Raw genomic sequence first — 26988 nt, 5'->3', positions numbered from 1 at the left:
GGTTACTTTCCTTTAGAGGATGGCAGGGTTCTATCAGGAAGATGACCTACCTGCTGCGCATGAGGTGATTCCTGATTGACTGGTTTAAGATTCTATTCCTGGGCCAAAAGTCTAATTAAGTCTCGACTTGTTTATGTGAGGCATAGCCTAAGCGGCTCCATTTGGGTCTGGTGTCTTGTTTTAAACACATGACTTCTGCTGGTCCCTGCTTTCCCCAGTTACCCCCCGGCTGTCCCTTCACTGACCATTGTTGGTCACACACCCACTGCACCTGCCTCCAGTCCTTCCCCTTCAACACCGTAATCTCACACACAGCTCCTCCCGACACTATCATGACGTCTCCCACCACACGTCGCCTATACTTTCCACACTGCCATCAAGATGCTTCACAAACACCACCACCATTTATGTCCAATGGGCTGAGAGGCCTGCCCGTGCACTGGGAATCAGGAGCCGCAGGGTCTGTCACTTGGCCTCCAATCACCTATTGTACCCCAGCTGAAGGGCTTACCCTGCGGAGACACTCAGTTTTACCCAACTCAATCGCACAACATCTTTGCCCCAGGCTTCCTTCAAAATGCTCCACCCACTTTCTGCCCCAACTGCTCCTTGAGGAGTCATTTTGGGGTAGCCTTCGAGACCACCTTGGTGATTTTGTGCTCAGGCCCAAACAGATCTTGGCCGACAAACACTTTAACCATACCCCCTGAAATCATATAGCATAGGTAACTAGTGAATGGGTGCAAATTACTGGTTTTACTTCCAAAGGCCGTAATGAATATTTCACACCAGGAACATCCACTTTTGGGTTTTACTGTAGGCTGATATCACAAGGCTCTCACACAGTGAGGCTCTCTCTTCCCCAGCCCTCTGAGCAGATTTCTCCAAGCTATATTCTGCAATACATCATTGTTTCTATCTCAGCCTGCTTCCCTCAGGTTGCAGGTCCCCTGAGGTTCCTGCCCTGACTGGCTACCACCAACCCATAGAGACACTGTCAGTCCTATAGGACTGGGTGTTCAGTTCTACTAGGACTGACTGACTGGACTGGACACAGGTGCGGTGGCCCTACCCACGCAAAATCAGGTAACTGAGGCAACCAAGAAGTATCAAAAACCTTAACCCAACATCGACAACAACTCCATAAGACCCTATCCTAGCCCTTGTGGAACAGTCTCATGAGTCTCTTGCCTAAATGGTTTTAGAGAATGGCCTGGCCCTAGATTGTCTATACCAACCAACGAAGGAGGGGTTTTTGCCTTTCTTAGAACCACTTGCTGAATGTACATCAACACACAAGTTCAAACCTACCTCCACCAGATGGCCCAAGAGGTTAAAATATTGCGTAATGTTACCTAAATCTTTTAAAAGATACCCAAGGCCCCCGAGATCACTGACCTATTTTCATGGCTGGTCTTTCCAAGTTGGCGACAATGGAAACAGACTGGATTTTAGACTGTTGCTTGTACAATTTTAGGATCTGTTACTATAGCCATCATCGGATATTTACTCTCTTGGCTACAATGTGCCCTATCCCTAATAACTCTATTAATTACCCTTATTAACTATCCCAACCAACTTTAAATTAACTAAATTAAAATTAATCAATACCCTGATTAATTTAAAAAATTCAAAATTTTTATGGAGAATCTACTTAACACAGAATACACTGTTGTAAGCATTTAAAGTATACAGTTCAGTGCCATTTAGTACAATGATTATGTCGTGTGGTTATCACCACTAACTAATTCCAGAACATTTTCAACACCCCCAAACAAACCCATACTCATTCACACTATTTTCTCCTAACCCAAGCCCATGAAAACAACTCATCTGTTTTCTCTCCCTATTGATTTGCCTATTCTGGACAGTTCATTCAAATGGCATCATTCTATCTGTGGCCTTTGTGGACGACTTCAGTGAGCACACATGTTTCAAGGTTCATCCATGGCCGAGCATGTAGCAGTAGCTTATTCCTTTTTATGGCTCCATAATGTCCTATATTATGAATAGGGCACATTTGGTTTATGCAGTCATAACTGGATAGAAATTTGGGTTTGTTCCACTTTTGGACCACTGTGAATAATGTTGCTTTGAATATCCATGGAAAAGTTTTTCTTTGAACATATGTTTCCAATGGTCTTTTGGACATACCAACCTTGTGACTCTCCTGGTCCATGGTAATTCTAGGTTTAAGATTTTTAAAAATGGCAAACTGTTTTCTGCAGTGGATGCATCAAATTACTTTCCCACCAGTAATGTATGTGGGTTTCCCATTCTCCATATCTTTACTAACACTTGTTACTTTCCATTATGTGGAGTATAGCCTTCATTTTGAGTGTGAAATAGTATCACACTATGCTTTGAATTTGCATTTTCTTAATGATTTATGATACTGAGCATCTATCTAGTGCTTATTGGCCATCTGTGTTTCACCTGGAGACATGTCCATTGCAGCTAGTTACCCATTTTCATTGGGTAACCAATGAAAATGGTTTCATTTCAAATTTCTTTGAATGAAGTTTCATTTCAAACTTCTTTGTTTTTTATAATTGAGTTCTAAGAGATCTACCCCAGGTAGATTCCATGGCTCCAGGCTCCCCGGGGGCTACTAGGAACTCAGGCCCGTGGCTTAGCACACCACCTGCCAGTTCCAGCAGCCATAGACAGCTCTCATGGAACCAGGCTTCTGACAGGCTTCTGCAGAACCAAGCCCCCAGCCCACCCAGGTGCTTGCTGACTCAGGCGGCCCCAGGCAGCTCCCATGGCACCAGGCACTGGCAGGTTCCCATGAACCCAGTCTTCCATCTTGACCCAGCGCCTGCTGGCTCCTGCAATCTCAGGTAGCTCCTGTGGCCCCAGGCTACCAGGAATCCAGAATTCTGGCCCACACCAGCACAAACTGTCTCTCATGGCAGAGGCTTCTGGCAGGCTCCCGTGAGCCAAGACTCTCAGATCATCCCAGCTCTGGCCAACTCTCATGGCCCTGGATGACTCCTGTGGTCATAGGCTCTCAATGAGGACCTGCCAAACCAGGGTCCAGTGGGGTTACTCGTGAACTCAGGGTCCCAGCTGTGCCCAGGGCCAGACACAATACCGTGGACCCAAGCTTTCCACTCACCCCAGTACCAGGCTGCTCAAGGACTCCAGCAACAAGCCTGCCCCTGGACACCACCAGATGGCCTACCCAGGACCCCTAGATGGGCTGAATGTGAAGGCTTTGGTTTACTAAAGCCAGTCTGTAATAAGTGGAAGAAATGCCTACTTCCTCAAATTTGCAGACACCAATGGAAGGTCACAAGGATCATGAATAATCAAAGATCCATGACACCACCAAAGAAAAAGAATAAAACTCCAATGACCGACAAAGAAATGGAGATATAGGAACTATGTGACAAAGACTTCAGAACAATGCTCTTTGAGAAATTCATAAAACTCTAAGGAAACAAAGATAGACTAGTAAATAAAATAAGGAAATAGTGCATGAACAAGTGAGAAGTTCAACATAGAAACAGAAATCGTTAAGGAAAAATAAACAGAAATCCTAGAGTTGAAGAACACAATGACTGAACTGAAGAATTCAATAGAGACCTTCTAAATCAGATTCAACCATGTACAAGAAATAATTAGTGCACTAGAAGATGTGTCATCTGAAATCATCGAGTCAAAGGAGCAAAAAGAAAAAAAAGGAACAGATAAGATTGGGGAAAGGCAGTGTGAATTATGGGATACCTTGAAAAGAAATAGATAAGCATTATTAAAATACCAGAGGAGAAGACAGGGAGAAAGGAAAAGAAAGTTGACTTAAAAAAGTAGCAGCTGACACCTTCCCAAATCTGGGGAGAGATGTAGACATCCAAGGTCCTGAAGCCGATCAGTCACCCTAAAATTTCAAACTAAAACATTCTTCTCCAAGACACATTGTAACAAAACTATCTAAACTCAAAAAAAGGATCAAACAACATGATCAAGTTCAACATGATGCAAATCAATGAATGTGATGCACCACATTGATAGAATGAAAGATAAAAATCCTAAAATAATCTCTCAAATCAGAAAAAGCAGTTTGACAAATTCAACGCCCCTTCATGATAAAAACTCTCAAGAAAGGGTTACAGAAGGAACATACCTAAACATAATAAAAGGTTTACATGACAAACCCACAGCTAACATCATATTGAACAGTGAAAGGTTGAAAGCTTTCTTGCTAAGACAAAGAACAAGACAAGGGAGCCCAGTCTCAACACCACTCTTCAACATACTGCTGCAAGTCTTAACCAGAGACATTTGGCCAGAGAAAGAAATATAAAGCATCTAAATTGGAAATGAAGAAACAAAGTGGTCTCTGTTTGCAGATATGATTTTATGTAGAGAAATACTTAAAGACTCCTCCCCAAACTGTTAGGACTAATAAACAAATTCACTCAAGCTGCAGGAGACAAAATCAACATATAGAAATCTCTTGCCTTTCTCTACACTAACAATGAACTATTTAAAAATGATATAAAGGGCCGGCCCCGTGGCTTAGCGGTAAAGTGTGCGAGCTCCACTGCTGGCGGCCGGGGTTCGGATCCTGGGCGCGCACTGACGCACCACGTCTCCGGCCATGCTGAGGCCGAGTCCCACATACAGCAACTAGAAGGACGTGGAGCTATGACATACAACTATCTACTGGGGCTTTGGGGGAACAAATAAATAAATAAAAATTATTAAAAAAAATGATATAAAGAAAAAAATCCCATTTACAATGCCATCAAAAATAGTAAAATACTCATGAATAAATTTAACCAAGAAGGTGAAAGATCTAGAAACTAACAACTATAAGACACAGAGGAAAGAAATCAAAGACACAAAGAAACGAAAAGATATCTTATGCTCATGGATCAGAAGAATTAGTATTGTTAAAATGTTCATGCTATTCAATGCCATCTCAAGATTCTCTGCAATTCCTATTAAAATTCCCATGGCATTTTTCAGAGAAATAGAACAGATAATCCTAATATTCATGTGGATCCACAAAAGACCTCCAATAACCAAAGGAACCCCGAGAAAGAAAAAGCTGAAGGCATCACAATTTCTGATTTCAAATTTTATTACAAATCTATAGTAATAAAAACAGTATGATACAGGTATAAAATGAGACACCTAGACCAATAGAACAGAATCAAGGACCCAGAAATAAAACCACACACATACAGTTTGCTAACAGTTGACAAGTCAGCTAAGAAGACTCCATGGGGAATGGATAGTTTCTACAACAAATGCTGTTGGGAAAACTGGATAACCACATGCAGAAAACTGAAATTGGACCCCTATTTTACACCACTCTAAAAATGATCCCAAATTGAATTAAAGACTTAAAGGTAAGACACCAAATATAAAACAACTAGAAGAAAATATAGAGAAAAAAGCCCCATGAAACTGGTCTTGACATCGAGTTTTTTGGATATAATATCAAAAGTGCAAGCAACAAATGCAAAACTTAACAAGTGGGATGACATCAATCTAAAAAGCTTCTGCATAGCAAATGAAAAAATCGGCAAACTAAAGGGGTTAATATCCACAGTATATAAGAAACTCTTACAACTCAACAGCAAAGAAACCAACAAAACAATATGAAAATGGTCAAAGGACCTGAATAGATACTTTTCCAAAGAAGACATAAAAATGGTCAACAGGTACATGAAAAGATGCTCGTAATCACTCATCATCAGGGAAATGAAATCAAAACTACAATGAGATATCACCTCACACCTGCTAGAATGGTTATTCTCAAAGAGACAACAGACAACAAGTGTTGGCGAGGCTGTATAGAAGAGAGAACCCTGTGCACTGATGGTATGAATGTAAATTGCTACAGTCACTATGGAAAAAATATGGAATTTTCTCAAAAAAATAAAAATAGAAATATATATAAATGAGCAATTCCACTTCTGCTTGTATATCCAAAGGAAATGAAGTCACTATTCTGAAGAGATATCTGCACCCCCATGTTCATTTCAACATTATTCACAAACAGAGAACATGGACACAATCCAGGTGTCCCTCAGTGGATAAATAGATAAAGAAAATGTGAGATATATGTATACATGTAATATATAATGGGATATTATTCAGCCATGCAGGAGAATGAAATCCTGCATTTTGAGATACCATGGATGGACCTTGAGGCATTGCGCTAAGTGATATAAGTCAGACGGAGAAAGACAAATACTATATATTCTCACTCATATGTGAAATCGAAAAAAGCCCAACTCAAAGGAATAGAGACAAGAATGGGTTTCCCAGGGTCCCGGGGTTAGGGGAAATGGGGAGATGTGAGTCAAATTGCACAAATTTCTAGCTGTAAAATGAACAAGTTTTGGGGATCTAATGTACAGCATGGTGATCATAATTAACAATACTATATTATAGACTTGAAATTTGTTAAGAGAGTAGATCTTGAAAGTGATCACTAGAAAAAACAAGTTAATTATGTGAGGGAATGGAGGTGTTAACTCAGGGTATTGTGGTAATCCTTTCACAAATCACCATCTTGAACACCTAAAACTTACATATGTTATATGTCACTAATATTTAAAGAAATCTAAAAAAAAAATCTCTCAACAAAGTAAAACCCAGGACCAGATGACTGCACTGGTGAATTCTACCAAAACATTTAAAGAAGTATTAAAAACAAGATTTCTTACACTCTGTCAAATATTGAAAAAGAGGGAACACTTCCAAGCTCACTTTACGAGGCCAGCATTACCCTGATACCAACACTAGACAAGGACACTAAAAGAAAATAAAATTACAGACCATTATCCCTGATGAACATAGATGCAAAAATCCTCAACAAAATACTAGCCAATTAAAAATGAATTCAATAGCATATTAAAAGAGTTATACACTACCACCAAGTGAAATTTATTCCTGGTATACAAAAATCGATCAATGTAATAAGCCACATCCAGAAAATGAAGGGGAAAAAAATGACCAACTCAATTGATGCAGAAAACCAATTGGCAAAATTCAACGCCCTTTCATGATAAAACACTCAACAAACTAGGAATAGAAGGAAAGTGCCTCAACATAACATAAGCCATATATGAAACACACACAGCAAACATATTACTGAATGATGGAAGACTGAAAGCTTTTCCTCTAAGATCAGGAACAAGGCAAGGATGCTCACTTGCACCACTTCTATTCAACACAGTATTGAAAGTTCAAGCCAGAACCATGAGGCAATAAAAATAAATAAATAAATAAAAGGCATCTAAATTGGAAAGAAATAAGTAAAATGGTCTCTGTTTGAAGATGATATCATGTCGTATGTAGAAAAATCCAAAAGACTCCACAAAAAAGCCGTTTGATCTAACAAATGAATTCAGAAAAGTAGCAGGATACAAAGTCAACACACAAAAATCGGCAGCATTTCTATACACGAACCATGAGCTCTCTGGAAAGGAAATTACAAAAACAATTCATTTATAATAGTATCAGAAAGAATAACATGCTTAGGAATTAACTTAACCAAGGAGGTGAAAGGCTTACACCATAAAAACTACAAAACATTTCAGAAAGAAATTAAAGAAGACGTTCATAAATGGACACACATCCCATGTTCATGGATTGGAAGGCTTACTATTGTTAAAGTGTCAGTATTACCCAAAGCAATCTACAGATTCAATGTATTCCCTATCCAAATCCTAATGATATTTTTTGCAGAAATAGAAAAACCCGTCCTAAAATTCACATGGAATCTCAAGGGACTCAGAACAGCCAACAACAATCTTGCAAAAGAAGAACAAAACTGGAGGACTCACACTTCCTGATTTCAAAACTTACTACAAAGCTACAGTAATCAATAGTATGGTATTGTCATAAAGACAAACATAGAGATCAATGGCATAGAATAGCAAGCCCAGAAACAAACCCTCACATATATGGTCAAGTGATTTTTGACAAGGGTGCCAAGACCATGGAATGGAGAAAGGTTTCTTTTCAACAAATGGTGCTGGGAAAACTGGATATCCCCATGCAAAATCTTGAAGCTGGACCCCATCCAACACTAGATACAAAAATTAACTCAAAATGGATCAAGGACATAAATGTAAGACCTCAAACAAGAAAATTCTTAGAAGAAAACATGAGATTAAATCTTCATGACACCAGACTTGGCAATGATTTCTTGGATATGACACCAAAGGCACAGGTAACAAAAGAAAAACAATGGAAAAATTGAACTCCATGAAAATTTTATAAGTTGGTACATCAAGAGGCACCCACAGAGTGGGACAAAATATTCGCAAATCATATTTCTGACAAGAGACTGGTATCCAGAATATACAGAGAAGTCCTAAATTAAACAAATAAAAAACAAGCCAATTCAAAAATGGGCATGGATTTGAAGACTCCGTTGCGAAAGAAGACTTAGAAATGGCATATAAGCACATGAAAAGATGCTCAACACCACTAATCATTAGGGAAATGCACATCAAAACCACAATGAGACACCACCTCACACCCACTAAGTTGAGTGCTATCGAAAAGACAAAACAGCAAGTGTTGGCCAAGATGCGGCAAAATGGGAACACTTGTACACTGTTGATAGGAATGTAAAATGGTGCAGCTGCTATGGAAAACAGTGTGGATGTTCCTCCAAAAAATTGAACATAGAATTATCATGTGATCCAGCAATTCCACTTCTGCATATACACCCAAAAGACTTGAAAGCAGAGCCTTGAAGAGATATTTGTACACCCATGTTCATAGCAGTATTATTTACAATAGCTAAAACGTGGAAGCAACCCAAGTGTTTATTGACACATGAGTGGATACACAAAATGTAGTATATCCGTACAATGGAATATTATTCAGTCTTAAAAAGGAAGCAAATTCTCCAATATGCTATACATGGATTAACCTTGGAGACATTATGCTAACTGAAATAAGCCAGTCACAAAAAGACAAATACTGTATGAACTGAGAGTAGTCAAATCATAGAGAGAGTAAGTAGAATGGTGGCTGCCAAGGGCTGGGGGAGGGGAGAAGGGAGGGTTATTGTTTAATAGGTATAGAGTTTCAGATTTACAAGAGTTATGTGGATGAATAGTGGTGGTGACTGTACAACTGTGGAAATGTATTTAACGCCATTGAAGTATACACTTAAAAATGGTTAAGATGAAACACTTTTTGTTATGTATATTTTGACTCAATATACAAAAAGGAAAAAAAAAGAAATGAGCTATCAAGTCACAAAAAGACATAGTGGACACTTAAATACATACTGCTAAGTGAAAGAAGCCAACCGGAAAAGGCTATATACACTGTTCCATAGTTTTCATATATTCCAATTACACGACATTCCAGAAAAGGCAAAACTAGAGAAACAGTATAAAGATCAGTGTTGCCAGGAGTTGGGGGGCAAGGGACGAAGAGGTAAAGCACAGGGATTTTAGGGCAATCCAACTCTTCCGTAGGATACTGTCATGGTGGATACATGAGATTATGCATTTGTCAAAATCCAAGTACATGACAGCAAGACAATGAACTTTAATGTAAACTACGGACTTGGTTATGAACGCTCTATGAGCATCAGCTCCTCACTTGTAAGGAATGGACTGCACTAACACAGGTGGTCAAGCAAGATGTTAACCGTAGGGGAAACTGTGGGGGAGGAGGGAGAAATGCTCTGCACTCTCTGCTGAATTTCTCTGTCCATCTAAAACTTTCCTAAAAAACAATCTATTAATTAAAAAATAATCAATGGAAGGTAGGGAGTGGGTAGAAATATAGACGAAACAGGAATATCCGAATATTAATAAATGTTGAAGCTGGGTAATAGAAACATGGGGGGCTATCACACTTTTCTGTTTAATTTGTGTATGTTCAAGGTTTTCCACAATAAAACATTTTTAAAGCTCCAGATTAAATCTAGATTATATGTACAAGGAATCAAAGAATGTGAAGAAAACAGATATTTTTGAAGCAAGTACACTGAGGGAACGTGCAATCACACTGGATAGAGAGTGAACGTCCTGGTTCTACCAGGAAAGTTCAGAGCTCAGTGAGCAAGGCAGGTGACAGCACAGTCAGGGAAGTGACAGATAATGATCACAGAAAAATGTTTGCCCTCACTAATCACAGAAATGCCAACCATGGGCCCTGACAGAACTGCCCCAGGATTTATAATGTCATGACACCCAGAATTAGAGCGGGCTCAGGGACAGAGCACCACGTCCTGTGAGAATACCAACCAGCATCGGCTTTCTGGAGGGCAAATCTCCCTAACCCTGGAACCTGCAGGCCACTGGCTCGGCTGCTCTGTTGTATGGAATCTGTCCAAAAACAAAGGGATTGGGTACAGATGATGGACTGAATAAACACATGTAGAGCCCCTTTGACATAGAATCCCTTAAAAATGACCCAAAGATTCCTTCATTGATGAACAAATTCATAATAGCCTTGGGAACCATCAAGAGAGCCGACATTTTGATGAAAACATCAAAGAGAGTCAACAGTTGGTGATCGGAGATCCCAGTGGGGAGCTCCATGTGAGCCATGAAGACCAAGCCACAGTGTCCTCTCTCCCTCTCCCTCCTCCCCCTGCCGTTCACCTAACACCTTCTGCATCGCCCCTCCACTCCCAACCACTGCCCACCTCACGCTCCAAGAATACAGGAGCAGAGGCACAGGGCGCCCTTTCCACGACCACATCTGTCCTCTTGCTCTCTGCCCGTCACCAGGCAGCGGAGCTCTCTTGACATTAGTACAGCCATGTTTGGCCGCTCCATTGACCTACAGCCACCAGCACAAAAAGAAATATAAAAGCTGCTTTCTGCATGGTGGGAACTGGCCCTTCTCCCATGGAGATGGTTGCAATGTGTAAAAAATTCAAGGCCCCTCAAGCGCCGCAGCCTGGGGCAGACTGGCCATCTGAGCTGGGCTGGGAGGATAAGCAGGGTAAACAATGCACGTACACAACTACTGGGCTGGGACAATAGCCAGAGGGTGGGGCTCAGTGCTAGTACGCCACTGATAACCATTTGTGCATGGGAACATTGAATGCTCTCTCTGTAAACTCTGTAACTGCTTATATAAACTGCTGGAGACTGAGACACGGTGAGAGTTCCACCTGTGGAAGAGACGCCTTGCCCAGGACTGTGATTCCCGCCCAGCAGTGTCAATTGACAGGACTCTCCCAGCAGTGGGGCATGGATGTTGTGAGTAATTGATTTATTGTGAAGTAATTGATCTGATGTGTTCTCTTTTCAGTCAACCTGGTGTTTCTCTTTCTGGTTGATTTGTGTCATTTCACTTCAGTCGATCTGGTGTTTCCTTATCCGATAGATCTGATGTTTTTCCCTCTTATTATATGACCTATTCAAATATGCTGCTATCTCAGCCGATGGGGATGTTTTCCCTTTCCAGTCGAGCTGGTGTTTTTTCCCTCTTATTATTTGACCTATTCAGATCTGTTTGCGGACTATCACCTTTACCGTCCTCTCTATAATAAAATATACCTTCAGTCCATTTGTTTGGAGTGGAAAGTTTCTTTTACCTCTCCAATCGAATCCCCAAACCTCTCATAACAGGAGCCCAGCCCGGCACCTCTTCAGGGCCCAGCAGACTCCTCCTCCCTATCTGGTCCTACCTGCAGCACAGACACCTTGTAGCTAATCTCCGCCTTACAAACAAAACTCTCCCTTGGACCCATGCTCCCTTTTGGTTATTGTCCACTTTCCCAACTCCCCTTCATGGCTAAACCTCTTAAATAAAGTGCCTCATACCTACTGCCCTCCCATGGCTTCCCTTCCCCCACTCTAGACCCAGCTTTATTCTCACCCTCTCAAGGAGACTGAGGTCACCAGTGATCCCATGTGGCCGAGTCCAGCCATCTTTTCTCCATTCTGATCAGAGCTGTATCCCATCCAGCTGAGCACCCTTCCTTTCTGCAATACCCTTTCCCCTCATGGTTCCTGCAACTTCATGCTCCACCATTTCAGGCCCCTTTCCTGGACCCTCTTCAGCTACACCTCTGCAAACACTGCCTGCTCCTAGGCTGGGCCCAGGGCCCTTCCACAGCTACAGTGTCTCCAGGAAACCTCATTCAATTCCACGTTTTTAAATATCTCTGACCTCATCCCGACTCTGCTGACACACCAATGCAACTTTAAGAGGTTAGGTGCTAGCTCCCCAGCATCAGTACCTAAGGACTATCTCAGACTCGATTCGTCTCAAAATTTCACTGTCATATGAGTTCCAAAATAGCATCAAATCTTTCCAAAAGGAGGAAAAATTTGGATACAATAAACAGTTGTGAACAAAGTAACCAATAAAACGTATACTTACATCCAATCCTGGTTGCTTGATGGGGAAAATAAGAACACAGAACTAAGATCAGATATTCTCAAGCCGGGGACCGGAAGGTGATGAGTTGGGAGTGTAAAACACAGGAACTGATCAACTCTAAGCATTTACAGAAAGAGAGGCAGAAATGGTTGTTCCTAAAAGCTGAAAGACACCCACTAAAGGAATAGAAAAATCATGAGAAAACCTAACAAATTAAAAATTAAATTAAATGGTAGACTCACATTCCAATTTATCAATAATCACAATTGTAAATAGATCAAATTGCTCTATAAAAACATGAAGGTTCTCAAGTTGAGTTAAAATATTGTTATAAAATAAAGGGATATAATATGGTTGAAAATAAGGAGATAAAGAAATAAGACTTTAAATGGGACAAAAAGGGGTTCTCTGTGTTGATAACTGTCAGGGACACTTATGCACCTAACAATATGGTCTTGAAACATAAAGCAAAACTGGACAAACAAGAAGACACAGGCACCCCAAGGGAGGTGCCTTCCCTTTCCACAGGGAAACCTACCTTACCTCTCTTAAAAAGCCACAGGTCAAGTGATACAGTAAGTTAGGAAACAGATCTGCTGACAAACACAAAAAAGCTAGATCTAGCCTCAGCCCCAGGGACAACGTAAGCATCTAGTGGAGAGCGAACATTCTCCTCAAACCACGATGAAACAGTCACCACAATGGACTGTGTGCTAAGCCACAATGAAATCTCTAAAGAGTCCAAAAAGCAGAAATCTATAAGTGACTATATTACTGGAACTTAAAGCAATAAAAGTAAAAAATAATCACAAAATATTGGCTCCCCTCCCCCAACATAGCCACTTGAAAATCTGTCCACACCCTTCTAAATCTCTCAGGTTAAAGAGGGAATCCAGACAGACAGGAGAAACTCTTTAGAAATGAACAGCAATGAGAGCAGCATGAGGCAAATCCATGACGTGGGGACAAGGGGACAGAAGAAGGGACACAGCCTCCACTGCAGGTATCAGGGAATATCACCTGTACAGCAAGCTGAGCACTTCCCTCCAAGAGCCAGAACAACACCACAATAAAACCAATGACAGCAGAATGAAGGGAGAATTCACCAGACAGGAACAACAACATAGACCCGAGCAATGGAGTCAAGGGCTGGCTGTCTGGAAAGACCTGTAACAGTGAGAAACCTTGGTCAGTCTGACCAAGAAGAACAGACAAAGGCACCAAGAGGAACAGACAAAGGCACCAAATTGTACCATCAGGTACGAGAAACTACAGAAACAGCTTTAACGTGATAGGAGAACATAGTGGATAACTCTGACCAGGACATCAGTGGTCCTCAACTGGAGCCGTCCTTCCCATAGGATGCATCTGGAAACATGCGGGATGGGTTTTGTTTCTTGTTTTGGGTTGTCCTACTGGTTGTTGCCCTGGGGGTCCCGGAGATCCTGAATAGCCTGTCACATAGACCCGTTTCCCTCTTGAAGTGTTACTGACATCTGGGAAGACAAGCACTGATCCAGATTAAATGAGCAATGTGGTAGGAAAATGTTTTCCATGGATGTATAACAGGGAAAAGATGGTACCCTCAATATGTAAGGAATATCGAGAAACCAATGTTTACAACTACTAAACTGTAAGAGAGCAGGAAAATCAGAAACATAGCAAAGAAACACACCAAAAATATATCCAACCTATTTGTACAGGTGGAGAAATATGTAGGTAAAGCACAGGAAACAGTGGAGGAGATTACACACCAAATTTTACTACCGACAAGGAATAAAAGTTGGGAGGTAGGTGAGAAATAGGAGTTTTTACCACTTCTTAGCTTATGTATTTCTCTAGTGTTTTAATTTTTACAAAAGAGAATGTATTCTACTCAAAAAGATGTTTCAAATTTTAAAGAAATTATTAAAATGTTCAAAATGACTTCAGTTCAAGGATATTCATTAAAACATGTATGGAAAGCACCTCCCCATAATGTTAAGAGTCTCCTATAACTTTTCCAATAGTTTACTATGTCGATTTTATTTCACATTTAGATCCTAACTCATTGGAATTTACATTTGTGTGAGGGATGCAACAGAAGCTGATTTTCTCCTGTTCAAGTGGAAAACCAACTATCCAGGCACCATTCATTGAGTAGGTCTGGCTTTCCCAGCTGACCTGCAATGCCTCCTTCCCCACCTGCTAAACCCTGACAACTACCGGTGCCTCTTGAGCACCCTAGAGCGAGCGGGGTGAGCTCTGCAGCCTGGGCTCCCTGTGTGCAAGGGGCGGCTACCAGCAGAGCCTTCTCCCAAGACAGCAGTAGGCATGCTGCACACAGAGGTGCTCAGGGGCCGTCTGCTGTGGAGCAGGAAACTCCTCATGAGGAGCAGGCAGTGGGGGAGCCCTGAGCCCCAGGACTGACCTCGGCTGGGGGCAGCAGGCTGCTCAGTTAGGGAGCCCCTCCCTTCAGCTCGTCCAGCTCCTCCTGCAACGTGTGCACCTGGCTGTCGGCAGCTGCCCCTCTTCAGCTCGCTGTCCTTCTCCACCTGCTCCTGCAGGCGGCACCCGTGCTCCTGTTCCCCCGGGACCAGAAGCAGTAGGAGTGCAGCGAGTCCAGGAGTTCTTAGGCCCCAGCGCTGACAGGATGACCCCGCTGAGGGACCTGGGGCTGGTGTTGCTGTGTTCATCCTGCACATCTTCCACGGCTGGCTACGGGGTGACATCTGTTGGAGGGTGAAGGGGCTCTGGGAGAGTTTCTGAAGCATCATTGTGAATGATGAACGTGGGGGCTCTGGGCCAAGCTCTCATCAGGCCCAAGGCTGGCCCCACTGTAGGTGGGCTCCACATCTCTCTTCAGCCTCTTTTGGTCAACAGCCTCTCGAGGGACAGATGGCCTCTCTTGAGTGTGTGCTGAGGAGAAACTGTAAGAAGGATGCCAGCCAATAAATCTGCATGCCTCAGATCCTGAGGGATAAAGTCACCCACGGAAATGCCACTCTTATCCAGCAGGCCCTGGCTGGGAAGAGGCGGTCTCATCGCCAGCATCTACAGCAGACCTGTTTGCATCTCCCTGGCTGCCTCACGCTGTGGAGACCACACTGTCTCCTGGAGTTCCTTCCAGAGACTCTTTGCCCGCTCCTGACTGGTGGCTTCCTGGGTGGCATTGGGTTCGGGTTTGCCCTGCAGAAGGGCTCGCTTCAATTTGCGGGACCCTTCCTGGGCCCTCAGGTTTTCCCTCGAGGATGAGGATGAACCTGAAGCTCCTTTCCCATCTGCTTCACTGGCATGTTCCTCTTGTCCCTGGCGGCTATCTTGGTCTCATTTCTTCTGGGGCGGCAGTGGCCTTCAGCTCCTCCTTCTCAGTCAGGTGGAAGATGGAGGGCAAGGCCGTGGGCTTTAACATGTAGTACTGACCCTCCAGCCTGTTCAAGAGTTTTTTTTGGTGAAATGTTCACTACAGATGAAAGAATACTTAATAGGGTCCAGTCATCCCTGTGAACAACTTTTAGCAACTGGACAAGACGTTTTGAGTCCTTTATGTGGAGCCTGCAAGGATACATGAAAAAGTAATTAAAAAGAAAGAATTAAATGTCTCCCCCTAAAATAATCAATTATAAAAGCAAAACAAGTGTTTTTGGGAACACCCACACTTAGGAATTTTGCCCATTTAAAACTTTAGTAAAGTTTTAAGGAACACCTCTGCTTGCAAGTTATTACTGTAATAGAAAGATGAAAGACCCACTGTCTACCTTAAGGAGCTGACCATCTGTAGGGCAGAGAAGGAAGGAAGGTGAAGACCTTCTCCCAGGTTGTGGTAAGTGCCCTGTAGGAACAAAGATGCTCGGGCAGAGAGCACAGGATGGCACCAAGACAACACGAAAGGCTTCAGGAAGCCTCAGAAATAGTTCCTAGAAGCTCATGGCTGTCCAACCCTCCTGCTGTTCCTGGGATGCAGGACTTTGGGTGCTAAAATGGGGAGGATTGGTCCCCCTATTTCAAAGCCAGGCCAGGTGTCGGCCAGCAGAGCCTCCCAGGCACTCAGCAGGGCGCCTGGCCCCAGCTCTACTCAAGCAGCCGAGGATGCAGGACTGCCGCCAAGAGGAGGTCAGCCCCAAGAGCTGTGGTTCTGTGTTCCTCCTGTCCTTCCACTACCAGGAGGAAAACTGCTTCCTGTACCAAGCAACCAGCCCCTGAAATGTACTGACCAAGACACTTCATAATCTTTTCTCCTCATTAAGGTAAAATCTCTATTTAGAGAAAACTATGCACATGGGGAGGAAGGGGGTCTCTCTCGAGGCTTTCTTCTCCTCCTGAGTTCATCTAACCCTCATGAGGCCGAGTGGATACTAGGTCCTCAGGGAGTTCCAAGCAACCTGACCTTCTAACATTTCTCAATGCTTTGTGACAAGTTACAAAAGGACCCCCACTTCCTTTGCCCCCATACCACGTTAAACAATGACACATGCCAAGAGCAACCTTCTCTGTAGTGTTTTGCATCATTCTCAAAAACAGTAACAAAACTTTTGGGACACAGACTCTGAAGGAAACTGTCAAGAAAGCATGTTCTCTGACTTCTGAAACAAGCTCACATTACTAGTTCTTTGGATGGATTGTAACAACTTCCGACTTAAAACAAACCACTGTTAACTTTGAATAAGACTAAAGACAACAAGTGGCATTCAGGTCTTTAAATATTCAATAACAACCTGCAACATGAAACAAAAGGATCTGCCAGGAGGTTTTCAAAGTAGAATGTCTTCAGTGCACTGTTCTGGGACCTCCATTGCAGAGTCTGCAGGAAAGGACTCACTCAACTGGCTGAATTCCAGAAGCCCTCATGAAGGGAGCCAGGCCAAAGGGAAGGCAAACCCCTCATCTTGCTGTGGGATCCCAAGGAAGAAGTGAAGAGAGGAGCCCCTTCCCTGAGTCCCCAGGGTAAGCCTCCCAGTGAGGAGTGGGTTGCAACCACCTCCACCCAGGATGCTGTCACATGCAGAATCTGCAGAGTCAGACGCCTCTCCAGGACTCACCTCCAGTGCAGAGCCACCTTTCCCTGCACTGCCAGGACCCTTCTAGCAACAGAGCATCTGAGAGGCGTGTCAATTTGGAGGTAGAAGCTGCATTTGCTCAGCCACATTCCTGATCTCAGAGATCAAGGCAGGCTCCCTGCCATCAAAAGAGCAGAAAAGTCATGGCAAATGCAAGAAGATAGTGACCTAAGAAAGAGTGTTTCCAGAATACCCTGTTTCTTGACATTGTTGGCCCCAGCCTGAATCAGTGGAGAGCAGAGTGGCCAGGGGGTGGGGGTGACAGTGTGGTGGAGGCCATAAGGTGGGTGCCAGTGGCCATGGGATGGCCGCAGTGGCCCGAGGTGCCCAGAGCAGAGACAGTGGCACAGACCAAGGCCACATAGCGCCCGGCGCTCACTCACCTTCTGGACCGGCCCCGAGGCCCCAAGCACAGAGTGCTGCCTGCCTTGGGCTGGAACACCAGGGGTCTGACTGGGCGGCAGCAGCTGGTTACCTGTGGAATGAGATGGCTGTTTCTCCTCGTTGCCCAGTGGTGGGATCAGTTTGCGGCAGTGCAGTGATCACCATCCCGGGCCTCAGGCTGTCATGCTGCCAGGCTCCGGCCCCCTCTTCTCCGCCCCACAGTGGGACTGCCACAAGAGTAGGGCTCAAAGCGACACTGTGCAGCAAGTGGGAGCTGGTCCCCACGCCCCGCAGGATGGCAAGATGGCGGCGCCTGCCCATCTGTCCTCCGTAAAGCAAGATGGCCACATCTGTGGGCCTAGGCAAACTGCTGCCTGATGCACCCACCCTGGGGTAGCGCTGCCAAAACGCGTCTGTTCCGCTGCCCTGATGGGTCGCTGCTGCGGTGTTCATAGCAAATGACCCAGACCGAGGGGGGAGGGAGAATGTGGCCGGCCCTCCGAGAGGGGCCCCGCCGGACGCCAAGATGGCGACCGATGCACTTCCGCCCACACTTCTGGCCCTGCCCACGTTGCTCACCTGGATTGGCCCCAGTGGTTGAGCATCACATTCTGCTCATTCTCCTGGGCAGCGGGGAGAGGGACGCGGGTAGCGGCACCTGCACCGGTCAGCATGGAAGACTGTGCTCGCCTGGACTCTTAGCCGCTGGGACTGGCTGGCATGGTTTGGGGCGGGGCCGTCGGGGGGAGCAGCTCCTCAGGTGGAGCGGGTGGGGGCAGCTCCCATAGTGAGACCGGTGCGTCTGACAACCAGGTCCCTGCGGGTCTGGACGCTCTTTCCATCCGCCCTCGGTGCTCTGGCGCTGGCCTGACAAGCCCATGGCTGTTGGGGCAGGAGGGGCAGCAGGGAGTCAGGGAGGGGAGGGGCGTGCTGGGCGGGGCTGGGGCAATGGTTCTTGGGAGGCTTTTTCCTTCCCCACCAGGATTAAGAAGTCCCTTCTCTGGAACTGGCTTCGGATCCAACCACACAATCCCTGTCTGTGTGCAGAACTCTTGCCCTGGTCTCACGCCTGGCAAAGATTTCTTGCTTTGACCAAACTTTAGTCAGGCTCCTGAACCTTCTTGTAGGCCTGTCTGTACACTTCCTTGTAAAATCCAGTTTTAGCAAGAACCTTGCTAATTCAGTTTAACCAGAACACCCACCCGTATGTCTGATCACCATCGAGATCTGCTCAGGCTCCTCCTCCTCCTCCACCATCCCTCAGGTGGTGTCTGATCACTCTGGCCTCTCTTTGGTAAGAATCCTGTTAGGTCAGGTTAGCCAGAAACCCCAACACTTGTTTTTTCTCTTAGTAATTTTCCATCCTGTGACCCCCACCATGCTGCCTGGCCATGAATTCCCACTTGCCCATGCTGCATTCAGAGTAGAGTCCAATCTCATTTCTCCCCCGCTGTGAATCCCATCACGGTGGTCCCTACGTATCACAGTGGTTCTGAATAAAATATGCCTTACCATCTTTGACAGGTGTCATTAAATAATTTTTCTTTAAAACCTCCAACCACAACAAAAACCCAGACCAGGCTCCTTTCCTTGCTCCCTCAAGCCATTTCAGAGCTACTTCAGATTCTGGCCCTGCTCTCCTCAGAGACCTCTATTATGCGAGTCATAAGACTTTTCCTAACTTTGGTGCGTGTGTGGAGGGGGGCACACACCAACATCAGTCTCTCCATGGGAACCCCAGCACTTGCCAGTGAGCAGTCATATTTTGAAAGGAATCTCTTTCTCTGAGTGGTAGGTCTCAACAGTGGACTCAAAATATTCAGTGAACCATGTTGTAAACAGATGTGCTGTCACATCCTTGTTGTTCAATTTGAGCATTGACTTTAACTTCAAGTCAGCAGATGCATTATGTCTAACAAGAGAGTGAGCCTGTACAAAGGCCCTAGGATGTGGATCGGAGGGAGAGGGGAGAGAACAGGATCAGTTAGAGGACCAGAGGTCAGAATGTGAGACAGGATTTGGAGAAGGAGCCAGAGCAGTCAGTAACAGCACAGCAGCCAGGTCAATGCCCCGCACACCATATCTGGGAGTCAGGACCATCTCCTAATTGCGGTCAGTGGCAGAGCCCCATTTCTGGTTGGATCTCTTGGGGGACAAGAAGGCAGTGTCTTACCACATCTGTCTGTCCACGTCTACCAGACCCTGGCCAGGGAGTGTGAAGAGCTGATGCAGAAGTACCTGCACCTGCTGCAGATCATGGAGACGAGAAGACAGTAGCCAAGCAGCTACGGCAGCAGATCGAGGATGGGGAGATCAATATCGAGTGGCTGAAGGCAGAGGTGACTGCTGGCTAGGGGTGCAGAGGAGGCTGGCCAGGGGGCCCAGGGCACAGGCCAAACACCTCACACTCTGGGCTCCTGCAAGATCGGGGGGGCACATGATGGGCAGGGGGACCAGCTTCCAGCCACAGCTATGCCAGCCTAGAAACTTAAATTTAGTGATGCTGGCAGAGTGGGAAGGGCCTTAGCCAGATCTGAGTTCAGATCCTACCTCTGCCACTTGACGGTTGCAACCTAGAGTACATCCCCCCATCATCTGTGCCTCAATTCCTTCATCTATAAAGCAGCCTTTTTATACTTGCCTGATAAAGTTGTGAGGATTGAGTGAGGTTATTTATGGGCGAGTTTTTAATTACTCTGCTGATGACCACATTGACTAAGCATTCCCACATTATCAGCTGAAGTGTCCGGGGACACAGAGTTACTGGTGAGTCATCACAGTGTGGGCTGCTGGCTAAGTTCTAAGCAGTCGTTCCCTCTGCCTGTCATAAGAGCTCCTACAGGGGCTTGCCGGGCATCAGTCTGGAGGCCACGCTGTTCCTAGGTTAAGGCTTCTAGAACTTCACTACTCAAAATGTGGTCCATGAAGCAAGAGCATGTTAGAAATGCAGAATCTCAGGCCCTGCACAGACCTCCAGAATCAGAATCTGCACTTTCACAACATCCCAGTCGATTGCCATTTACATTAAAGCTTGGGAGGCGCTGGCTCTCTGTCCCTTAGATGCCCCTCACCAGCTGTCTACCCCAGCGCCGAATGATGTGATTGCCTCTCCCCCCCTCATCTCACCAGTGCGCATCAGATGCTCAGAGCAATTTGGCCACATCACATAAGGACCGTGGACTCTGAGCTGAGGATGGGAAAATGGAAACAGATTCTAACCAGGGTTGGCTGCATGATTTGTAGGGCCTGATGCAAGGGAAAAATGCAAGGCCTTGGGTGGAGTCGGGGAAGTCGACCTCCCCTTCTCACAGCCCACCAACCCACCCATGGCAGACAGGCAACCCCCCAATATCAACCTTCAACCTCCTCTAAACTCTGTGCCATGATACACTTGGTACCTAGATGAGGGGTGGGCAAGATGCCGGTGCTGAGTCACCCACCTAGTGCCCAGGCATTGTCTCCTTGCCTTGCCCTGAGACAGGATCGGGTGTTCACTGCACCCGCCATTTCTGCACCTACCCCAAGGCCCCTGCAGAAGGTGGAGGGTGACTCACTGTGGAATGTGAGTCTTCCTGGCTGACTCCACCCATTTGCTCCCAGACAGAGGATAGAGGAGGTCATGGGTTCTGGGGGTGCCGGCATGTGAGGAGCAAGCAGCTGAGACACCATCCCAGGGAGGCAACAGTAGGCAGGAACACATGAGGGCTGAGGCTCCAAGCCCCTGGGGTGTGCTCCATTGTTCCATCAGATGTTTCTCATGAAAACAAATTCAAAGAGAAATAATAACTTCAAGGTTGCAACTGCAGAACTTGAAGCCCCAAGCATGGGGCCTTCTGAGCACAGGACTCCATCACACGCCCTTGAAGCCAGCTCTGCCTAGAATGTTCAACGCTCTGAAGTTGCTAATTCCACCTTATGGTGCCGCTGTCAAGCTCTGAACTAATGATCACATCAGCTTGAAACTTGAGCTTGAACAAAAGTTTCAGATTCCACACACCTCCTCTACACTGCAGCAGGCACTGTCAGAGATGCTTTCTTAGTCAGTCCCCATAACCATCCTCATAGGTTGGAACGAGGAAGCAGGCTCAGAGAACTCAAGGCACCTGACCAAGCTCACACAGCTGGGAGGTGGCAGAGCCAGGACTAGAACCCAGGTCTGTGTGTCTGCTTGCCAGTCTTGCCACTCTACTTGTGGGTCCTGGGATCGGGGCTTGTCCCATGTCTAAACCATCTAGTTCATTCTGAGATCTATCCTAGCCCTACACATAGCCCTGAAACCAAGCTGAGTCCTTGCTAAGGACGAAGGAATAGGTCTAAGGACCAGTACCAGGTTACTGGCTTCATGATCAAGGGGGTCATTCACTCACTCACTCATTCTCTAACTGCCTAAAATCTGCTGACCACTGCCTCATCCTCTTCCCCAGGCTCCTCTTACCCCATCACTCGGGGCTCCAGCCAGTGTCCCCGGTCATGAGCTGTGCACACCTTGGCCTTTGCATATGCTGGGGCTTCTGTATGGAGTGCCCCTTCCACCCCCACGCTTCCCTGCCTGGTGGAATCCTACCAAGCTCAAATGCCTCCTCCTGGGGACTCTCATCCCAGAATGTGCTCCATGACCCCTGCTGCCACAGCTTTCCCACCCTCAGCATGCCATGGCAGAGCCGGCTCCTCAGGTGTCTGTCCCTCACCTGGTCTGGTGGGACTTCCTTGAAGGCAGGGGTGTCCTTTATCACTCTGTCCCTTCTGCCTCGCACATAGTAGGTACTCTGTAAGGACTTGATGAATGAATGGACATCAGGTTCTGTGGGAGGCAGCAAAGAGATGGAAGCTTCTAGCCTTAAGGTCTGATTGTGGTAGAGTGTGATGGGCACCATAATATAGTTTGCAGTGTGAACCCAGGTAGAAAACGAGTCATTTTATGGCCAAAGAAGGTATGGGTCCATATCGCATATGGCCTTGAAAGTTTTCGGGGGTTGGTAGGCCAGAGAAGGGGTGGGTGCAAAGGGCAGGGCCCTCTCTGGTGCTGGAGAGCACAAAACTGGTCAGTTTTGGTGAAAGTGTGTGTGTGTGTGTTTGTGTCAGCGTGGCAGCAGAGGCCTTTGTGGTGAGAATTAGGAGCAACGTTTCCAACTGAGTATATTACTCTCCAGGGAAAACGATATTTTAAAGTAAGGCTTTTTTTGTGTGTGTGTGAGGAAGATAAGCCCTGAGCTAACATTCATGCCAATCTTCCTCTTTTTGCTGAGGAAGACCGGCTGTGAGCTAACATATATTGCCAGTCCTCCTTTTTCTCCCTAAAGCCCCAGTACATAAGTGTATATCACAGTTGCACATCCATCTAGTTGTCGTATGTGGGACGCCGCCTCATCATGGCTGGACGAACGGTGCGTCAGTGCGCACCCGGGATCCGAACCCGGGCCACCAGTAGCGCAGCGGGTGCACTTAACCACTAAGCCATGTAGCCGGCCCCTAAGTAAGACTTTGCAAGATCAGCTTGGTAAACCTTTCTGGCTGTAGTCTTTCTCTCTCTCTCTCTCTCTCTCACTCCCTCACTCTCTCACTCTCACTCTCTCTCTCTCTCTCTCTCACACACAAACACACACACACACACACACGCACACCCTGCAGAGCAGAGGGCACTTGTATGTTCTGGAGGGGCTCCAGGAAGTTGAAACAGAGCCCATTTCCCAAGAAGTAGGCCATCAGGTAGGCAGGAGGTGCTGAGGAGCCAAGTAAGTGATGAATGATGCCCGTGACAAAGACAGAGGGTCATAGAATGTCAGAGCTGGGAGGGATCTGAGAACTGAGAGGTCCACAGAAGAGGAAGGGACTTATCCAAGGTCACTCCAAGGTCACTTCCAGCGCTGGAATCCAGGCTTAACTTTGGGTCTCCTGGCTGTAGATCCGTGGCCTGTGCCTGCCACACACGTTATTCCTTCCTTGCTGGGGAGACGGGCCATATAAAATGTGCATATTCAGGAAACACTGTGTCACCTGATAGCCAGAAAACTTCCTCAAGCCCCATCTCACGTATTCCTGAGGATTTTCAGGGTCTTCCATTTTCCTGGCCACATCTGGCTTCCAATTCTGCTCTCCTGGCTTCTTGTATCACTTCTCACAGTGCCAGTCTCCACTCAGTCTTGACTGCTCCTTACCCCCTTGTGGTCGCTCCATGTGTCCGTCAGGTGGAGCTAGATTCTGCTGCAATTACAAACAGCCCCCAAGTCTCAGAGGATTAAAACAACAAAGAATGCTTTCTCTCTCACACTGTGTGTCCATTGTGTGTTCTGCTCCACAAAATTCTCACTCAGAGTCAGGGACACAGGCTGACGGGGCTCCACCATCAGGAAATTCACCAGTCCCAGGGCAGGGGAAGGAATGTGGCAAATGATGCCTGACAACTCTGCTCAAGTTTTATTGGACACAGCGAGTCACATGACCGCACCCGACTTCAGGGCCCTGGGCAGTACAGTCCTGCCCTGACCCAGGAGGAGAACCAGAGTATCCAGGAAAGCCCTAATGACACCCAGCTGGCTCCTCCTTCACTCCCCAAGCCCTCAACATGGGCCAAGTATGGACCAGACTTTCTGAAAGGCTTAGATGCACTCGAGGGGGTTTCCAGTACTGAAACAGAAAACAGCTGAAAGCTGAATAGAAGACATCCTTGCCCTCCTGTCACTCAGCCTTTCCTGCTACAGGGATTTCTTGCTGACCTCCTCTCCTCACGCTGGCCTCTCTCCACACTCTCCCAACTGCCATTTTGGTGGTGGTGCGGGGGTGTTCATAATCCCTTTATCTGCCAAGACCCTCGCCTTACATCCAGTGATGTGCTGGAGCTGGCTCACACCAACTTGCAAGTCGGTTGTGAAATTTTCAAGAATCTTGCAAGCTTGTTATTCACTCTTTGGTAGCTTAAAATGGGCCAAGGTAGGAATGTTTACAGCATGGAAATTGGCCAGTGCTACCAATCAGAGTTTTTCTTTCAGAGAGCTGGTCATTAATCCTTTACCAATATACCCTTGTCTACACCTTTTTTCAGGATCAGCTAAATACTTTGCTGGGCCCAGTGCAAATTGAAAATGCAGGGCTCTTAAGAATTTCAAGGCAACAACAGCAGAGCCTTAAACCAGGCATTAGACCCTTCTTAGCAGGCTGTGCACAGGTCAGACATCGAGGACACTGGCCCTGTCTCTACTCCCTCTATACCCTCTACACTCAGAGCCCCCACCAGCAGCCAACTCTCCCTAGAGGTAACGGGAGATCACACCCAAACAAAAGCAAAGTTATTAAGCAAAACTGTCCAGCTCTGCTCAGTCTCTTCTCTCCCATCTAAAGAGTCCTCTTGGGCTTCATCTTTTGTAACCAAAAAGCTACAAGGACCATCTAAAACAAAGGGAACATCCTCTTCTGAGAAGAATCCTTCCCTCCTCTAGAATCCTCAGTTTGGCACCATTTCATTGTTTTAATAGTTATTTTTCTCCCATTTATGATTGGAAGTAAGTTGGGACGGCTCAGGCAGCCCAAAGGGAAGGGTAGGAATTTAGAGGTGGTCATGGTATTTTCCTGGCTTGGGAGCACTCAGAATCCTGGAAGGCTGACTCTGCAAGAAACTGCACAGATCTTCAGTTCAGGGTTTGTAGTAAAACTGTAGCCTTGGGATCATGTTTACAAACCAACTTTGACATGGAGAGGGCCACCTTGACCCTCCCCAGGCAGCCTCTCTGCAGGGCCCACTCCATGCCTTGAGTCCTGTTTCCCATGTTCCTCCTGCCATCCCCACCCCTGCTGCCCTGAACTCAACACCCTGTTGTACTCTGCATCTTTGTTCACATCATCCCTTCTGCTCCAATTCCTTCTATACTCTAGCACACATGTTGAGTTTCTTTTTTTTTTTTTTGTGAGGAAGGTCAGCCCTGAGCTAACATCCATGCCAATCTTCCACTTTTTGCTGAGAAAGACTGGCCATGGGATAATATCTGTGCCCATTTTCCTCCACTTTTATATGGGACACAACCACAGCATGGCATGACAAGCGGTGCATCAGTTTGGATCCCGGGCCACCAGCAGCGGAGCTCATGCACTTAACTACCACAGCACGGGGCCAGCCCAATTGGGCTCCTGTTTTGTCCTTCAAAACCTCTGAGTAGCACTTGTGGATTCCATGGTGAGACCCTCCCACTGCATTAGGGGCCCACCTCTGTTCTGGCCTCACCTTGTTGGAGTATAAGTTACCTCTGTGGGTTTCTGACCCTTTTCTTAGGCTGGAAACTCCTCCAGTGAAGGGATCTGACTTATCCCCCTCTGGCTGTCTCACCCATGCCCAGCATGGTGCCACCACACGAACTCCATCAGGACATGCTGACAGGATTGGCACAAAGGGAGACAGAGATGGGCATCTCTTAGGCTTGGAAGAGGCCAGAGGGAATGGAGAAGGAAGGAGAGAGAACTGAGTTGTGTGGCAGCTGTTTGAAAAACAGGAAGTACAGAGATCTTTAGCAAAACCTTGACTGCTAACAAAAGAGAGAAAACCATGGACTAATTCCTCCATCAATGACTGCACCGACTAAATGCATTCTGGATTAAAGACACTGTCTCCAGAGAGGGGACTGTGGTGGGGCAGGAGCGAACGAGCAGTGCCGCCGAGGGATGCGGCAAATGAGGGTTTGCCTCTGATGGGCCAAGAAGGCCAGACTGTGGGATGGCAAGTGGGCAGGGCTCAGCTGAGACGCCCGACATTGAGCCAGGTTGGGTAGCCAGAGCTGGACTCTAGCCAGCGAGTTGGGATAATAAGCCGAATTCCCAACTCTCCGTGGTCATCATTGACAAAGGTCAACTGAGCAGGCCTTGGACGTCAGCCAAGCCAACCTGGATCCAAAGCAAATGCATCCTCAGAAGGAACCTTCAGGGTAAGAGAAAGGCTGTCTCTGTGATCTCAGAGGGGCTGGGGTTCCTGCGGCCATCCTGACATTGGCTCCTAGCAGGGGTGGGCCGTGGCCCAAGGCTTCTGCAAGGTCTCCAAGCTCACAGCTCTCCAGAGCATTGCCCACCCAGCACAATCCTTAAATCAGACTCCCAGACTGCCAGTGTTGCCTGTGCAGGCAGCAGAGCATCTGACCTGACTGCATCTGGTTTTTGCTCTGGTCCCAGGGGAGTAGATGTCCTGTAGATGCCTCTGAGAAGAGCGCCATCAGTTTTACGTACAGACTACATTTACCCACACACCCACACC

The 26988-nt window shown here is 46.3% G+C and overlaps 1 protein-coding gene across 6 annotated transcripts in view; it reads right to left on the bottom strand.

Annotated features, from left to right (window-relative positions):
* The window catches only part of LOC131414201 (uncharacterized), a 57265-nt gene extending 42246 nt beyond the window's left edge, over positions 1 to 15019 (bottom strand). For 4 of the 6 annotated variants that reach the window (XM_058555415.1, XM_058555412.1, XM_058555414.1 and 1 more), the window contains exon 1: positions 14828 to 15019. In XM_058555415.1, coding sequence (XP_058411398.1) covers positions 14828 to 15014 — 187 coding nt within the window. In that variant the 5' untranslated portion in view covers positions 15015 to 15019. Of the gene's footprint in view, positions 1 to 14749; positions 14794 to 14827 lie in introns of those variants that run through there. The other 2 variants (XR_009222155.1, XR_009222152.1) reach the window with 1 other exon arrangement.
* Between the last annotated feature and the right edge of the window lie 11969 nt (positions 15020 to 26988).

The sequence above is a fragment of the Diceros bicornis genome, chromosome 14 (genome assembly GCF_020826845.1).
Source record: "Diceros bicornis minor isolate mBicDic1 chromosome 14, mDicBic1.mat.cur, whole genome shotgun sequence".
NCBI lineage: Eukaryota > Metazoa > Chordata > Mammalia > Perissodactyla > Rhinocerotidae > Diceros > Diceros bicornis.
Note: the sequence above shows the minus strand (reverse complement) of the source record. Positions and strands in the feature narration are given on the sequence as shown.